The 12691-nt window shown below is 45.8% G+C and overlaps 1 protein-coding gene across 13 annotated transcripts in view; it reads left to right on the top strand.

The window, feature by feature from the left end:
• Positions 1–12691, top strand: part of KDM6A (lysine demethylase 6A) — a 277427-nt gene that overhangs the window by 124099 nt on the left and 140637 nt on the right. For all 13 annotated transcript variants that reach the window (XM_034423876.3, XM_034423880.3, XM_034423878.3 and 10 more), the window contains one exon: positions 185–305. In XM_034423876.3, coding sequence (XP_034279767.2) covers positions 185–305 — 121 coding nt within the window. The remainder of the gene's footprint in view (positions 1–184; positions 306–12691) is intronic.

Raw genomic sequence — 12691 nt, 5'->3', positions numbered from 1 at the left:
ACCCAGCTGGCTTCGTGCCTGAGACAGAACTAGAACTCATTCTTTCCTGGTTTCTACTCTGATGTTTTAATCACTATACCAAACTGGTTCTTTTTCATTTAATATGTGCATTTTTCCTGGAGAATTTTCTTTTAAGAATTTTTAAGAATGCAGAATATTTCAGTATCTATACTTGTTTTTCCAGGGCAATTAAAGCATTTCGGGAAGTGCTTTATGTTGATCCCAGTTTTTGCCGCGCCAAGGAAATTCATTTACGACTTGGGCTTATGTTCAAAGTAAAGACAGATTTTGAGTCTAGTTTTAAGGTAAGAGTTTAAATTTTTAATAACAATGGATTTATTTGTTATTACACTTGCTCCTCAGTATATCATAATTGAAGTATGGATTTCTTTTCTTTCAATGAATAATTGAATGAATTTATAGTCTGCCTATCTCATATAGTTGACTTTTGACCCTTAAAATTGTATTACAGATGAAATTGGAATTTATTCATGAATTTATTGGATCTTGCAGCTTCACGTAAACTCTGGATTGAAATAATTGAATCCTTCATTTTTTTCTATTCACTATCCAGAGAGGATTCAGAAGTGTATGCATGAAGTCTAGTCCCCATCATAGGTAGAATAAGAATTAGATAATGATTGAGTGGAGGATATATTGTAAACATATTTTTTGTGAGCTAAACAACTTGCTTTGATTATAATTTTTGAACACTGATTACTGAAAATAGGCAGTCCTTTTAAAAGAATATTGAATATGCAGTTAATGAAATATTTTAAAAGTAAACAAAATTCTTTGCTGCTTATTAAAACATAACCTTGGGTTCTGACTGAACTTAACCTATCTGTGATATCTTTGCAGTGTAATATCAAGAATTAGTCCTTAGTAGTTTTTGACTTGTAACCATTTGAAGTTACAACAGAAAAAAGTGACATTACTGATTCCTGCATTTATGATCATTGCAATGTCACAACAGTCAAAATTCGGACATTTGGCAACCTGCATGTATTTATGACAGTTGCAGAATCCCAAGGTCATTTGATCACCATTTGAAACTTTCCTAGGGGGCTATCAACAAGCAACGTCAATGAAAGAAAGCCGTATTTACTTAATGACCACAACAAAACAGTAAACACAAGCACATTGCTTGGGGACAGAATTCCAATTAGGGCATTAGTCAAGGATTACCTGTAATAATCTTGCTGCTGTGCCTACCTGAATCATAAACATGCACCACAACTTTCCATCCTCCTCTTCTCAATTTTCTTATTATTGAAAAATAGTTCAGAATAATAAAAACAAGAACAGTTTTTCCCCGAATGCCATCACTCTGCTAAATAAATAATAAATAAGGCTTTTTTTTAACTTTTAAAAGCATTTTTTCGGCCAAAGAGGTTGTAGAAAAAATGCTTTTAAAAGTAAAAAAAAAAGCCTTTGATGAGGTGGGCGGGGTAAGCGAGCGGTGACTGGGCCGGGGACCGGTTTGGAGGCATGGCCAGCCAATGTTATTACCGGTTCTCTGAACTACTACAAATTTTTACTACCAGTTCTTGTGAACTGGTGCGAACTGGTAGCAACCCACCACTGCTCAACACTGTCAAACTACTTACTAAGTCTGCACTACTATTAATCTTCTCATCGTTCCCACACCCATCTTCCACTTATGACTGTATGACTGTAATTTTGTTGCTTGTATCCTTACGATTTATATTGATATTGTTTCCTGATTGCTTATTGGTACCCTATGACTATCATTAAATGTTGTATCTTATGATTCTTGATGAACGTATCTTTTCTTTTATGTACACTGAGAGCATATGCACCAAGACAAATTCCTTGTGTGTCCAATCACACTTGGCCAATAAAAAATTCTATTCTATTCTATTCTATTCTATTCTATTCTATTCTATTCTATTCTATTCTATTCTATTCTATTCTATTCTATTCTATTCTATTCTATTCTATTTTGAGAGGATCTGATTATTGCTCAGTGAAATAAAGCTCTTTGGACTTGGTAGAAAATATTCTTGTGGATTTAAAGACTATTCACAAAATACTACACCAGAGTGAGGATGTAGTTATCCAGTTGCATAATTAGCATGCAAACTGAGTGATTTATGATATAGGCAATAGCAATAGCACTTAGACTTATATGCCGCTTCTCAGGGCTTTACAGACCTCTCTAATCTGTTTACAGAGTCAGCATATTGCCCCCAACAATCTGGGTCCTCATTTTACCTACCTCGGAAGAATAGAAGGCTGAGTCAACCTTGAGCCAGTGAGACTCAAACTGCTGGCAGCAGTCAGCATAAGTAGCCTGCAGTACTGCATTCTAACCACTGCACAACCGCAGCTCAATATTCCTTCTATTGACAGTAATATAAAAGTCAGAAGCCCTTATGCTTTGTAGTGCAGAGTAACATCAAGAGATTTAACACACCATTAATCAAATTTTAGAAAGAAGGGACATTGTTAATATTGGGCATCGTTCATTGTTGGATAAAAAGATTAAAAAGCACTTTTGAGTGGGGACTGATAAAGAGAATTATAAAGACAAGCAGGGGAATAAAAAGTTGAAGAAAAGTACAGTGTCAAAATTAGAGCAGTCTAGAAACTTTTTTTTCACTCCAGTAACTTTTACTGGAATTTTCTAAAGAATCTTTAACAACCTGGATTGAAATAAACTGATGTCTCAATATTTTAATACAATATTACTCTTTTACGCATAAGATATTGCCATGTAAGAAAAGAATTGATCTAAGCCTGTGATCTTAGACCAGACCTACTTTATTCATTTTGTGTAGTTGAAATGCTTTGTCTTTGTCCTGCTTATACTGTTGATTCCTGTTTTTTTTAAATTATTTTTTAAAACAAACATACAAACAATACATTTTTTCTGAATTGAGTATTGACTGAGTCAAAATTAATACAGCTTATAAGTATATTTTAAATTAGCATCCTCTCCTTAATTTTTTTTCCAAATAAAATTTATTTATTTCAATTTCTGCCATAATATTTCTACTTTTTTATTTTTCATCTCTACTTAATATTTAATATATAATCAGTATTGCCATCCGCCCTAACCTCCAATCTTAATCTTATTTCATTTCATTATCTTATTTCTCCATTTATCACATATATTTCTCAGAATCACCACACTTGTAAATTGTCATCAATTTGTTTTCTCTTATTTCCTTTTTTCTATTGAAACCCTTTAATTTAAACATAGTCATATAGCTTGATATTTCACCTTTGTAAAGTCGATTAAGTCAATTATTTTCTAAGGGGGACCAATTTATCATTTCTTATTTCCTTATTAATCATTTTACAATTTTACCAAAAATAATATATTTCTTCAGATTTGTTTTTCACACCACCTTTTTCAGATAAAAACATTATTTTAATCTCTTCTTCATCTTCTTTTTCTTAATTTCTATTGATATCAGTTTCATTTAAATTTCCATATCTTCACCTCTTCTAAATACATCATAAGATCATATTAATCCTCCTACCATTCTTTTTGTATTTCCCAATTTGTATCATACTTCAATTTATTTCCTTTTCTCCTTTCCTTTGTTTTTCTCCATTCTACCATTCATATTACACAGTATATTCTCAGACGCGCTGCTTGGAGAATCCAAGAGCGTGGGTACTTCACCAGTTAGGATGGAATACTGAGTGCCTGTTACTTTAAGATTGTTGACTCCGCCCTAGAGGCCTGGCTGAGGCTCAGTTCCTTTCACTCAGTGAGGATAGATACTGTGCCTTTTCTTAGCTCCGTGCCTATACTCTCCACATCTATTTTGATTTCTTTTCTTTCGTTTTAAATTCCTAGTCTCCCTTCCCTCGTCTTTTTTCTCGTTGTATGGGCACCTATCTTTCTGGTTTTGACGGAGATATCTCTCCTTGTCGCAGTGGTGCGGGCCTGGAGCTCCAGGTTCCCGCCCTTGCTTGTCTTTGCTGGCCGCAGAGCTCTGCATTCACAACTTAACATCTCTGCGTGCGCCATCTACACCGCTGATCAAGATTCGGCCGGGGAGTGTTTTGCGGTGGTTGGGCTTCGTGGCCGTTTGTCAGCACTTCCGCCCCGCAAACTCGAGCTCTGCCTTGTCATCGGCATCTCTGCGTGCTCGTGGCCATTCCAGTGATCGCCCGGCCGACCTGCAGAGCTCATCGCCGATCGAGCCGCTGGTGAGTCCCTCGAAGTTTGAAGTAACGGCCCGTTTCCCGCCCATTTTCATCTCGACGGATTCACAGTCTTTCTGCCTGACAACAGCAGCGTTTCTCACTGACTGTCCTAACAGCATTAAAGAGCCATCAAAGTCTCCCTTTCTACTGCTGAGGACCTTTAGCTGGCTAGTGGAAGCGCTGGAGCTTTCGCAATCAGCTCGCACCCCCATTTTCAAAGGAGTTCATTTAGTTTGCCGCTACGCGCCATAGCCGGAGTCCCGTCCCGCGCTGACGCCATATTGGAACAGCCAGCTCACATCGGAACTCACGGTCTACTCTCAGCTGCCATCATCACCTCAGCAGCCATTTTATTTGTCTGCTTGGATCCATTTTATTTCACATTGAATTTTTTTCGCTTGCCTTTCCTGATAGAGACCGTGTCGCGGGGGACGTCCGTCTTGTAGTAATCCACTACCCCCTCCCCCCCCCAAAAGAAAGAAAGATGGCCGAACCCGATTTCTCCTCGGACCTTGACCAACCTCAGAGCCCGCCCGCACCACAGCCTCCTGAACGCTCCCCACACAAGGAAGCCAAGAAGCGCTCAAAACGCTCCTCTAAGTCGGCCCAGTCTTCGTCCTCAAAGGGGCACAAACCTTCTTCTGCTGTGGCCAAGGACGCAAGGCAGCGCCATGACGCCCTCGAACGTTGTTTCAACCAGGCACAGCGAAAAAACCATCAGCCAGCGCAACCTGCCATAATGCCAGATGCAGCACCTCCTCCAGCATCCACTGATCCCCGGGTCACTCCCCCGGTGCAGCCAACGGGAGATTCCGTTGGGATACAACTGTCTACCCAGCCGGAGGCACCCTCCGTTCTGCAGGTGCCTCAGACCTTGCTTCAACCTTTCATTCCGATCATGGCGCCTTCGTCTACTCGCCATGTGCCGGAGGCCACCTTCACCCCTACGGCGGCGGGGCTCTGTTTGCTGGAGGGGCAACAACCCTTTTATTACGACTTACAAGCGATGATCTCGGCGACCCTTTCTCAAATGCTGGCGTCGGGACTTCCTACTGTGGCACTACCACAACCGTGCCAGGTTCAAAGAGCTCCACCTGGTCCTGCTCAGTCAGATCCCATTATACCCAGGGCAGCCGCTAAGCCCAGCGACTGTTATCTTCACAAGTCGGACCACAGCGAGGACTTGCAACTGGACTATAAGGAGGATAGAGATATGGAGTTCTCTGAGGATGACGATGTTCTGCCCGACAAGTCCGCTGTCACGGGCTTATTCCGGCCTTCCTTGTTCAAGGACTTACTGCATAAGGCTATCGTTACCACGCAGTTGGCCGCCGCTCGAGTCCAACCTTCCCAGTCGGGCGACCCATCTCCACACGAGGCCCTCTTCGCTGTACCCAAGGCGGATGAGGAATTCATTCCTTGTCCACAACTTTTCTCTGAGATCGTTCAACGGCCCTGGACCCAGCCTGGGTCTCTTATTAATTTAATTAATTTAATTTGTATACCGCCCTTCTCCCAGAAGGAACTCTGGCAGCTCCCACCGGTTTGGATAAAAAACTTTTTTGCTCGGCACCCTCTCTCCAAGATCTTCTGACCTTACCTTCAGTGGACGCCCCGGTGGCTGCCTTGTCCTCTTCGGCAATCCTTTCCAACGATTCGGCTGATGGTCTACGCTAGGAGGACAAGAGGGCCGAACTTGTATTCCGCAAGTCACATCAAGCAGCGGCGTGGGCCATTCGCGCGGCCACGTCAGCCTCATTTTTCAACCGCGCATCGCTGATCTGGCTCTGCCAGCTTCAAGAGTGTCTCCCTTCCGATGACAGGCGTCTACATCAGGATGTGAATAAACTAGTAGCCGCCACAGAATACTCTGCTGATGCTGCCCTGGCCGCGTCTCGCTTTGCTTCTCGCGCCCTGGTCTCTACAGTTACATCCCGTCGCCTCCTGTGGTTGCGCCCTTGGAGGGCGGACGCTAAGGCGAAATGGCGCTTGGCCTCGGCCCCATACAAAGGCTCCGCTCTCTTCGGGGAGGCGCTGGAACCTATCCTCGTAGAGAATAAAGACAAGAGGAAGGTAATGCCGTCTTCCTATCGCAGGGCTGACCGCCACTACACTCCCTACGAACAGCGGCCGTCCTTTCGGACCAACCCCGGGACCAGCGGTTCCGCTACTTACTGACCGTCTTCCTTCTCTTCCGACCGATTTTCCGACCGGAATTCCTTTCGAGACTGTGGCAGGCACCAGGAGCCCCCCAAGCGACCTTTTCGTGGTACCGGATCCCGATCCTTCCGACGGGGTAAATGACTGTACCGAACACCCCATCGGCGGCCGTCTCGCCCACTTTTTACATCAGTGGGAACTTTCAACATCGGACGAGTGGGTTCTTCAGATAATCAGGCTGGGCCTCACCCTGGAGTTTTCCTCCCTTCCTCCCAACCGGTTTCTGTCCTGCCCAGTGTCGTCAAATCCCGAGAAACGGCACCAGATGTCCGAGGAGATTCAACATCTGCTGGACATTCACGCTATAGAGCCGGTTCCCACAGAACATCGTGGAATCGGTTTCTACTCTGCATTTTTCCTTGTCCCAAAATCCTTGGGGGACTGGCGAGGGGTCCTGGACTTGAAAGAGCTGAACAAGTGGATCTCGTACCATCGCTTCAAAATGCAGTCCCTGGTCTCGATATTGGGCTCCATCAGGAGGTCGGACATGATGACATCAATCGACCTAAAGGAGGCCTACCTCCACATTCCGGTCAGGCCGTCACATCGCTGTTTCCTCCGGTTTTCTTATTCCAACCAGGACTTCCAATACAGAGCGATGCCGTTCGGCCTCTCGTCTGCCCCTCGCACTTTCACAAAAGTCCTTGCAGTGATCGCAGCCTCCCTCAGGCTAATTCCGATCAGAATACTCTGCTAATTGGACGACATCCTGATCCTGTCCCCTTCCCACGACCGGGCTCTACGGGGCTTGGAGTTAGTGCATGACTCTTTACAACATCACGGGTTTTCTCTGAACCTGGAGAAGAGCCACTTACACCCCACCACATGTCTACAACACCTCGGAGCCATCATCGACTCGGCCTCAGGGCATGTATTCCTATCGCAGGATCGTCGTCTGAGTATCGCAACCATGATTTCACAGGTCTTATCCACCCCCTCAGTTCCCGTGTTGATGTTGTCTCAACTCCTGGGCAAACTCGTTTCCTGTATAAATATTGTGCCCTGGGCGCACCTGCACTCCCGTCCCCTTCAATGGTTCCTCCTTCCCCTGCAGAAAGCCCTCGGCAGCAACTCCAGGACCAGGGTGCCCCTCCCTCAATCAATACAGCGATCTCTCGAATGGTGGACCTCCCCTGCAGTCAGGAAAGGCTCCTTCTTCCAAGAGCTGTACCGGGTGACCTTGATGACGGACGTGAGCCTCGTGGGGTGGGGCGCCCACCTCTCGTCCAAAGTAACTCAAGGACGCTGGTCGCAGTCGGATCTCAGGAACGACAAACTGGCTAGAGCTACGGGCGATCCACCTGGCACTCAGTTGCTTTACATCTGTCGTGGAGGGGCGACACGTTCTTGTCTTGACCGACAACACCACGGCCAAGGCGCATGTCAATCGGGAGGGTGGCACCCGATCCAAACTGCTCCTGGACGAAGCGACGTCACTTCTCTCTTGGGCGGAGGTCCATGTGCTCTCCATCACGGCTCAGCACATTTCAGGAGCGGACAACAACCAGGCGGACTGGCTGAGCCGCTCCCAGATCGACCACGCAGAATGGCAGCTACACCCCTCCCTCTTCCAAGAGCTGTCTGCCAGGTTCGACACTCCTCTGGTGGACTTATTTGCGAGCCCCCGCAATACTCACCTTCCCCGTTTTTTCTCCAGGTTCCCCTGTCCGACGGCAGAAGGGACAGATGCTCTCCGATGCCCGTGGCCCTTGGGCCTGTTGTATGCCTTCCCTCCCATTCCTCTCATCCCCAGAGTGCTGCGGAAAATCCTCTCGGAGGGTGCGGAGGTTCTCCTGGTCGCTCCGCACTGGCCCCGTCGGTCGTGGTATGCGGATCTACTGGACTTATCCATCTCCCGTCCCTGGAGGATCCCACAGGACCGGATCTCTCTTTGCCAAGGGGTTTTTCGCCACCCGGAGCCACAGTGGCTCCAGCTAACCGTCTGGCATTTGAGAGGTCCCTCCTCCTGAGGGACAACCTGCCAGGGCCGGTAATCACCACCATGCAAGCCTCCCGCCGCGACTCTACAAATAGAATCTACGACGCCACGTGGCGGGCCTTTTGTCGCTGGTGTACCACATACGACGCCGACCCGGCTTCTGCCACCGTCTCCACCCTCCTTAGATTTCTACAGGATGGCTTAGACAAGGGCCTCGCGTCCAGCACCCTCCGTCGTCAGGTGACTGCACTCAACACAGTGCTCCAGGCGGCGTCTTTTCCATTGTCTCAGGACCCAAAGATTCGGACCTTCGCGGGGCCACTAACCTCCGTCCCCCAGTAGTCCACCGGTACCCGACTTGGGATCTTCCCTTGGTCCTCAGGGCTCTGATGTCCGCACCCTTCGAGCCTTTGTCTTCCACCGGCCTGCATTTTCTCACCTTGAAGGTGGTATTCCTGATCGCCATCACCTCCGCCCGCAGGGTTTCTGAGCTGGCAGCCCTTTCCGTCCGCCCGGACCTTTGTATATTCCACACCAATCGGGTCGTTCTCCGCCTTGATCCATCCTTCTTGCCAAAAATAAACTCGATGTTCCACCGATCACAGGAGCTAATACTCCTGGACTTCTGTTCTGCGCCCCATCATCGGCTTGAAGCTCAATGGCATACTCTAGATGTCAGGTGGGCGCTCAGACATTACATCAAGCGGACGGCACCCTTCCGCAAGACTGAAGCACTCTTCGTCTCCTTTCTGCCGGCGTCCTTGGGACATAAGGTATCTTCCACCACCATTGGACGTTGGCTCAAGGCATGTATCGCTAAGGCGTATGCGCTCCAAAGTAGATCACTGCCGAGACGTATCCTTCCACACTCGACGAGGAGCGCCTCCACGACTGCTGCCTGGGCTACACAATCATCTGTTCTAGACATATGCAGAGCTGCAACCTGGACATCCCTTACGCCATTCATACGACACTACAAGGTTGACTCCTTCGCCTCGGCTGAGGCGTCCTTTGGACGGCATGTTCTACAGTCTGTCATTTCTGATCCGGCCATTGTGGAGCAACCTGTTTCCCGCCCTGAGTGACACTTGCTTGGGTACGTCCCACGCTCTTGGATTCTCCAAGCAGCGGGTCTGAGAATGGACATTGCTTACCCTGAATGTCCCTTCTGGATGCGCTGCTGGAGAATCCAACCCTCCCTGGCGTTTTACTCTATGTACTGTCTATATTGGACCCTTTCGTTGAGCCTTCTTCGTGAAAGGAACTGAGCCTCAGCCAGGCCTCAAGGGCAGAGTCAACAATCTTAAAGTAACAGGCACTCAGTATTCCATCCTAACTGGTGAAATACGCACACTCTTGGATTCTCCAGCAGTGCGTCCAGAAGGGTAAGCAACGTCCATTTCATATTACAATCACAAATGTTAATAATAATACAGTTCACTTATTACTGTAGGTATATATCATATTGCCCTTCCTCCTTTCCATTAATTAATCCTTTTAACCATTTTCTCTTGGTCCATCCAGCCATCCACCTTATCCCATTCTCTCATTTTCTTTCTTTTTTCTTTTTTTCTTTTTATAGTTATTGTTATAGTCTTTTTTTCTGTATCTTTCCTTTGACTTTTAAGTGGTTTATACATCTAGTTTGCCCTAAATTCCCATTTGATCTATTCCCCTTTTCTCCTCTCACTTTTCTTATTTCCCCACTATTGATCTCAGTGTAATCATTTAACATTTTTGTGCCAGATCCTTTCCCCTTTTTTTTCTCTCTTGCTTCATTCTATCCTGTCTATTTTTGCCACTGTTAATCCCAATGTAATCATTTACACTATTTTCCTCTAGCTTTTTCCCCTTTCCTTTTCTTCTCTTAGTTTGCTTCTTTTTTTTAGGTTATTTCCTCCCCTCCCTTCTCTTTTTTTCATTGTTACTCCCAATGTAATCATTTAATTTTTCATCATCAATGTCTTTATCTTCAGTGCAGTTTTCTTGCTTCTCATTCTTAGTCTCTTTATCGAATTGAATATGATCTGACACAATTCCTCGTTTTCTATCCAGATTGAATGATACACACATCATTTTAACCATCTCAATTAGTTCCTGCCACATTTTGATGTTCTGGTTTGTTTTTAACTCCACTTTACAATTTTGTTATTTCCCACCTCCTTTAGTTGTTGATTTCAAACAGCTTAAAAGAAAACAAATCCTCCTTCAAACTTCTCACGGCTCTTGTAGCTCAAGGTCACTGTAATTTTTTCCAGATTTCAAATTGTTTGTTGTAGTACTTTTTTTCCGCCCGCAGATGTCTCTCTCCAATCCACAAGTTTCAAAATAACAAAGTCACAAAATATCCAATTTGTGTATTAAATCCGCTTATCAAATGCTTTTCGAATTCCTTCTTTCTCTTCTTGATTTTATATATCCCAAATTCCAGTTTAAAATCCAATTTCAAATCCAAATCCAATTGAAAAATTTCCTTTACAGGGCTTTTCTATTTTAAATTTTTCTTTGTTCTTCCTTCAAAGTTCAAAACTTTTAAAATTATGTCCAAAAACTATCTTGTTCAAAAATTATTTTATTTATTTATTTATTATATTTCTATACCGCCTTTCTCCCGTAGGACTCAAGGCGGTGTACAGTCAAGAAAAATATAGACACACAAACATCATAAAATTGCTAATTAAAATTATTACTTGGTTTGATCAATTAAATAAAACCCAGAATTATCTAACATTTAAAAAATCATTCACATGTTCGTATGTTTAGCCCCGCCTGTTGGAACATCAGGGTCTTGAGGGCATGGCGGAAAGCACGGAGATCAGGGATATTCCGTTTCTCCGGGGGCAGTTCATTCCAAAGGGTTGGAGCCCCCACAGAGAAGGCCCTCCCCCTGGGAGTCGCCAGTCGACATAATTTGACTGACGGTACCCTGAGTAGTCCCTCCCTGTGAGAACGAACTGGTCGGTGGGAGGCTATTGGTGGCAAAAGACGGTCTCGTAGGTACCCAGGTCCTAACCCATGGAGCGCTTTAAAGGTGATAACTAACACCTTGAATGGTACCCAGAAGACCACCGGGAGCCAGTGCAGCTCGCGTAGGAGAGGTACATGGGCGTAACGAGCTGCGCCCATAATCACCCGCGCGGCTACGTTCTGGACCAGTTGGAGCCTCCGGGTGCTTTTCAAGGGGAGCCCCATGTAGAGAGCATTACAGTAGTCCATACGGGAGGTAACTAGGGCATGAGTGACCGTGCGCAAGGCGTCCCGATCCAGAAAGGGACGCAACTGGCGGATCAGGCGAACCTGATAAAAGGCACCCCTGGCCATGGCCGTCAAATGATCTTCTAAAGATAACCGTGAATCCAGGAGGACACCCAAGTTGCGGGCCCTCTCTGCAGGGAGCAAGATCTCATCCCCTATTGTCAGTGATGGTACCAGCTGACTATACCGGGACGCCGGAAGCCACAGCCACTCGGTCTTGAAGGGGTTGAGTCTGAGCTTGTTTCTCCCCATCCAGATCCGCATGGCCTCCAGGCAACGGGACATCACAGCAAGGGCATCATTGGGGTGGTCTGGGGTGGAGATGTATAGCTGTGTGTCATCAGCATACTGATGAACACTCACCCCAAAACCACGGATGATCTCACCTAGCTGTTTTACATAAATGTTGAACAGAAGGGGTGAGAGGACTGAACCTTGCGGCACCCCACAAATAAGGTGCCTCGAGGTCGACCTCTGCCCCCCTGCCAACACAAACTGCGAACACAAACTTTTCTTTCAGGTTTCTTTTTCTTTTAATAATTTTAATATCTCCAAATCCAATTTCCATTCCAAATATCAAGCTCCGTTCTGGGCTTTAGTGCTTTAACTTCTGTTTTGTTGTTCTCCCTCCATTAAGATTGCCCAATGCCAATTAGCTGCTATTTCCTCTCCGGGACTTCTTTTAAAAATTTTAAAATAGTTCTTTTTTACCTGTGAGTTGGCCAATCGCTCATCCTGTACAAATACTCTGTCCAAATCACCGTTCCTGCACAAAACTTATTCCAGTTGCCCCAGTTTCATGATGGCCGCAATGGCAGTGACCACCGGATTGAAGAGTTTTCTCCAACCTTCCGAGGAACTTGCCTGTTCCTCTTGGTCGTCCAACATGCCTCTTCTTCTTCACCATCCCTACAGGACGGATCTGGTCCAAAGACCCCCCAACAGCAGTTTGTTTGCCTGGATTTTCGCAGGGCTCATCAGAGCCCGCTATTCTCCATTGTGGGTGGAGACAGCAGCCAGCATGGGTTGTACCCGCCCGTTCAGATTGATGGACTGAGTCTGTCATAGCTGTTAAGTCCCGCCCATGTT

Source organism: Pantherophis guttatus, chromosome 5 (genome assembly GCF_059756535.1).
Source record: "Pantherophis guttatus breed Tessera chromosome 5, ASM5975653v1, whole genome shotgun sequence".
In the NCBI taxonomy this organism is placed as follows: Eukaryota; Metazoa; Chordata; class Lepidosauria; order Squamata; family Colubridae; genus Pantherophis; species Pantherophis guttatus.
Note: the sequence above shows the minus strand (reverse complement) of the source record. Positions and strands in the feature narration are given on the sequence as shown.